Genomic DNA, 6,000 nt, shown 5'->3' on the forward strand with positions numbered 1-6,000 from the left:
AGATATTGATGTGCTTTCAATGTGGGTTAAGCTGTGCACCCGGGTCTATAGCATCAGAACAACCATGCAGAGCTTCTTCAGCTTCCTGTGATCAGCTTCTTACATGCCTCTTTAATACAATTTGCCTCTTATAAAATGAGCTATACTCGTAGCAGAAGAAAACAAGATTGTGAACCGAGTTCCCAACATGAGGTTTTGTTTTAAAGAGGATGGAGTCCTTGACATAGTAACATGTACATAAAACAAATCCAAAGTAGATTTTCTTTGGTGGAGCAGCTGACAGGCTATTGGAATTTTGAAAGTGTAGCAGAGAGTGAGGTGTGATTAAAATCGCCAGCTATTGCCACAAAACTGTTTGTCTATTAGTTATATTTACAAATGATTATCACTGAAATGACCTTTGGGATCAAAATACATAAAGGTATTTTAATGTGTTCTTTTCTTCATATAGCAAATGTGTGCAAGTGACCATTCATATCCGTAACCATCTAATCGACCTATGTCAGAGGCTTATGGATCTTTCTTAGCTAGGTTGCTAAGTGGTGTCAGTAGCTCAAGATCAGACTGTGGATGTAATATACCTAAATAACCCTAATGCTCAATGCTCAAAAGCTAATGAGATGTGACATGAAGACTAACAAAGTGTTATCGTGATGTTCCATCATCCCCTCTATCTGGGTTTCGATCCCCCAACCTTACTGAACCTGCTGACGACACCTGAGAGTGCATTTGTAACATGATGCATGCCACATTCATCTGACAGCCATTAGTTATCTCTGTAGACACTACATCTATGCCCATTATGCAAGGAAGATGCTCTTTCCTGATGCAAAAAAAAATCAATAATGCAGACTATGTAAAAAATAAAAGACACCTATCTTTAGCTGAGCAGTGTTAATGAGCCACTTTTACCACGTGTGCTATTCAAAAGCAGAAAATGTTTTTATCTACAAATTTTTATAAGAGTAATGAATAACTAAAGCAGATATTAACTGAAATATGTTTAAGAAAGCAAGCACAATGATTCAATTCTAAGGTGAAAAAATATAAAAAGTTGGTCAATTAAGCCAACAAATTTCATGAGTTACCTTAAGGTCACTGCCATTTAAGCGCATTCTGTTGATCTTTCGACCACTCGGCCTGGTTGAATCCACCCAGTAGATGAATTCCTTCTTGTAGTCAAAATCTAGGTGGATGATGTTGTAGAGGCCCTATACATTGCAAAAAAACAAAAATTTGTTATGTATTGTAAAAACAAATCAAAATGCCTTTGGCTGTCACCATAAATGTGCAATTTTTTTTTTTTTTTATCAGCACAACAAAAATATTTTTGATGTTTACTTGCAGTACTAAAAAAAAAAGAAAGAAAAATAGTCTCATGTTATTTTTTACATTAGGTATATGTGATGTGATTTTTGTAGCCCAGGCAATATTGATTTTGGTGGATATCCCATAGCTCTCAGTGCTTTCAGCAATACAAGTCATTTTTAAATTGACTGTAGAGCAAGCTGAAGTCTGATCAAAGCAGCAGAGTGAGGTACTTTTCTTCAATGTTTAGCTCTTAGGATCCAGCTGTCAGTCAGATAGTGAAGCACACCAAACAAGAGCCCCCACCCTGCTGTCTCACACTGTAGGAGCCTAGAACAGATGTCAGACATTCTGACAGGTGCAATGAAATCTCATCATCAGATCATCAACACCCTCACAGACAGGTCGCAAAGGTTCCTGAGGGAACCTTTCTGTACTCCAAGTATCTTTTATAAGGATGGCACCACATTTTTCTTTTACCAGTAATTCTCGAACTCAAGTGCTTTCATTTATTAATTTACCCTGAGGATTGCATAAAATATACGGATTAGATGTCTTCAACTGAGTTTAAATAAAAAAAAATTAAAAAGCCAAGAGAATTTGAATTTTTTTGTATTGTTTTGTGTCATTCAAATGGTGCAAAAGCTTCACACAGATAATATATTTACGTACTTGTCACAAATTTTCAAGATTCTGGGATAGAGGTTTCCAAACAGTTTTGGAAAAATTATTCCTACCTCTTTTTTTCCCCATTTCATTGCCTGGCAGTGGAAGACTTTAAATGAAAATGAATGGGTACATATGCAGTGCTTATGAAATAAGCTTTAACCATTCTCCCATCACAAAAACATTCTTGCATAATTCCTCTACCAACACCATATTTCACACTTATTGTGTGAAATATTGTGTGTAGGGTGATTTGGTGTTCCTTTTTCCACCATATTTAGATTTGATTGACGGCCGTAACATCTGGTTTGGTCTCATAGAACTATCTTCCATATGTTCTGTTGTGTCTTCTACGTGACAAAATTATAACTGCAATCAGGACTATCTGGGCTTCTTTAAACTATGTATACTTTCACCAACATAAAGTCAAGATTTATCAAGTGCACAATTAATGTGAATGTCTTATCAAAGTTTTCTACCAACTAAACTGAATTAGCTCGTCTGATTTAACATAAACCTCCCCATCCCCCCTGTAAGTTAAGGCTGCACCACAATGGATTGGATGTTCAAAGCTTGAAAAACTATTTTAAAACATAACCACAATTTGGATCTCAGAACAGATGTAATAACAGCATACTAAAAGGGACGCCATTAAAGTTTTGTTTTTGTTTTTTTAGTTCATGTTTTTATATTCACTAGTTTTTATATACACATACAATAGTTTTTCATGGTTTCTTACTCTTGTCTGATTACTGTGATGGGGGCTATTGCGCTAAAATTTGATATATATATAAAAAAATACCTCTGAATGTTTTGAGTGTAACAAAGAAAAATGATTTAATGTTCTCATAAAGTGAAAAAAATGGGAAAGCTGAAAAGATAAGAGACAGTAATTAAGCCTGATTCGCTCATCATCTTTCAAATATACATTTGATATCAGATCCTTAACCTCTCTATAATCCAAAATTTACTTCTCTCTATTATCTTCATGGAGATATTTATGCAAACTAAATGTAAGATGAATGATTGACTGGTTAAAAAAAAGTGTAATCACACATGCCTTGGTAATGTGAGGTTAGGGGCTGAGTGAAGAGGCTAATTTGATTGTGAGAAAAGGCTGTAGGATACTTGTGAGGTGAGCTAAAGTAAAATCACATCCTGCCCTCAGTGATAATCAACTGTATGATTCAAGCATAGCCCAAAGCAGCAGTTAACCTTATAATGATTGAAATATCACTTTCAAATCATCTGAAACCCTATCAAATGAAAACATCTCTCTTCACTAATGTTTTTAGTTATAAAGAAAGTAAAAGAGTTAACATTTATTTTATGCATCCATTTTATTAATCAAAGCAAATGCTGATTAAATCCCTGCGTCCTTCAGTCATTGAAACCCCAGTTGAATAGATTTACAAAGACTTTACACAGTCGCATTTTACTCAAACTAAAACTGTGCCACATCTCTCTAATAGTGATTTAATGAAAATGTTTTTACTTTCCAACATTGAGAAATAGTTTATCTCACACAGTTCTCTCACTTTTCAGACACTGGATGCTATACTGTTGCAGCAGTGAGTATTTAAGTTCTTTTTTTTTTTTATAACCTTTGACCAGGGGATGCCAAGAAGTACAAAGACCAGCATTGTTATATATATTTTTTTATATTTTCCAAAATTATTAAATTTAATTGCAAAAATGAAATTAACTATTAGAGATTATGTCGAATTTAAAAACAGAAATCGAGACTGCAAAAGCTTGAGTGATTTAAGTTTTTTTAATAATATAAGTAACATATACGTTACCTGTTTTAGGATGGTGTAATTTGAACCATCCACACTCAGTTTGCGGATCTCGTGGTGGTCTGCCATTATGAGAAAGGGCTCCTCAGCTGAAATATAGAAAGCATGGCCTCAAGGGACTTATACTAATATGTGAGGAAATTCTTTTAAGTTGAGATATCAACTGAACTGACCTGATACAGCCTTGCATGTGTTGGGGTTGCGATCCACAGGTTCATAACCATCCACACACAGACACCTGAAGGATCCGTAGGTGTTGATGCAGCGCTGACTACAAGGGAGGGTAGTTGAGCATTCATCAACATCCACACAAGTCTTCCCATCATCCTTCAGGTAGAAACCAGGCCAGCATTTGCACTGATAATAAAAACAAAAAATGTTTATGGTTTAACATTTCTTGGATCATGCAATATTTTGACACATTAAAATAATTTCCATAAAACTTCCTCTTTTTTTTTTTTATAAATATTGCACCTATAACCCGTTTTCTTTTTTTTTTTAAGGAATATGTTGTTGTTCTTACCAGCAATAAGACTCCTTTTTATAAACTTTGGATAAATGAAAGTGGACACGAAAGTTATCAAACCAACAATTTACTGTACATTGAAAAAAATAAAATAAAATATGGTTGTGCTTGAAAGTTTACATACCCTCCCATTAAAGAAAAGGATACATTTAGTAATTAAAATAAAATAAAGCTAAAACATAATAATATTAAATATAAATTGTCTAAATTAGAATTTAATCAAATAAAATATTGATTTTGAACTTATGTTAAAAAATTTCTAAAAGACAAAAAAATAAAAAAAATAAGGTGCCTTGCTTAAACCAACATACCTGTCAACAGGTGCAGACTTCTTAGTTAACATTTCTTGAACATTGCAAAAAAACACCTGATTTCGGTGACTGCCTCAGAGAGTTGTTCAACAGAATTTTACTTCAGGAGCTCTATCAGGCTTGTTTACTTGCTATATATTAATGTTGTGATTTTCTATAAGATAACCCTCTGGTCTCTAAATCATCTTAAATACTTCAAAACACTAACATAAAAGCCAAGCTTAGGAGCTAGAAAAAGGACTGGCTTATTGCTGAGGTAAAAGGACAGATTTATTTTTTAGTAAGATATGTAGGGAAACTTCCAGGGTAAGAGAAAAAAACTTAAGTAGCATGTTTAATTTTACTAAACCAGAATATAAAAGATTTCAAACAAACAAACAAAAGTACCAAGAATTGATAAAGCCTTCGGAGCAGGTGAAAAATATAGTCTAAACTAAAGTGAAAATATTGTCTGTTTCACTGGGAAACAGAAAGGTAATTTGGGACAATCTAGAAATCCTGTCGGTAGAGCAACAGATCTATTAAATGATTTGTCTATAGAAATTGGTTTCATCATCTTTTTATTTTCCATCCAATTTGCTTAACCCTTTACAAAGCACTCAGTAAAATACTTAGAAAATCAAAATTTCAACCCAATAGTGTTATTGGAATCCAGGATAAGATGTTATTACCTTTTTAACATTAAAAAAAAAATGGATATTTTGATGGCAAAAATGAATGTCAATATAATTACAAGAAATGCCAACTTTCCCGAATATTAAGAACAATAACAAAAGTACTTCTATGAGAAATTCATAAAAAAACACTGATTAAAAGAAACACATTTTTATTTGGTACAACATAACCTTAGAGGCATGAATGCTGATACTGCCACATTTTTAAGTTTATCAATCTAAATATATTTGATAACTGGGGTTATATACTTTTTAACTCTTCAAATAGCTTTTTACCTTTTTTTTCTTGACGAGTTAACTTTTTTTTTCCAACTTAATTTGCAGTCAGTAATATATCATTCAAGGGCTCATCTAATTGGCCCAATGCCAAAATAGGATGCACAGCCATGTAGCAGTATCTTTGCTGAATGGCTGGATATAGTTCTTGTGCTTCTAGATCTCACTGAGGGATGGGGGACTCCCTTTGTAAGGGGTATACAAGTGATCAGAAATAGTAACCTGCCCTATAAAGGATTAATGTTCCTATTTTCTGTTGAAATGCATTGGGACATTTACAATGATCATCGTTATTTGTTTTTCAATTTAGAATTAAACAGCAATACTCAATAAACATCTAAATCTCTTTATAGCAAAGGATAAACATACATATAGTACATACATACATATATATATATATATATATACATATATATATACATATACATATATATATATAT

The 6,000-nt window shown here is 33.2% G+C and overlaps 1 protein-coding gene across 1 annotated transcript in view; it reads right to left on the minus strand.

Moving 5' to 3' along the window:
* lrp1b (LDL receptor related protein 1B) overlaps positions 1 to 6,000 on the minus strand; it is a gene marked incomplete at its 5' end in the record, with an annotated part of 277,806 nt that overhangs the window by 61,648 nt on the left and 210,158 nt on the right. Inside the window, 3 exons of the mRNA XM_015391547.1 lie at positions 1,089 to 1,211; positions 3,777 to 3,862; positions 3,947 to 4,130. Coding sequence (XP_015247033.1) covers positions 1,089 to 1,211; positions 3,777 to 3,862; positions 3,947 to 4,130 — 393 coding nt within the window. The remainder of the gene's footprint in view (positions 1 to 1,088; positions 1,212 to 3,776; positions 3,863 to 3,946; positions 4,131 to 6,000) is intronic.

This window comes from Cyprinodon variegatus, unplaced genomic scaffold, assembly GCF_000732505.1.
Source record: "Cyprinodon variegatus isolate N-32 unplaced genomic scaffold, C_variegatus-1.0 Scaffold546, whole genome shotgun sequence".
Classification (NCBI taxonomy): Eukaryota; Metazoa; Chordata; class Actinopteri; order Cyprinodontiformes; family Cyprinodontidae; genus Cyprinodon; species Cyprinodon variegatus.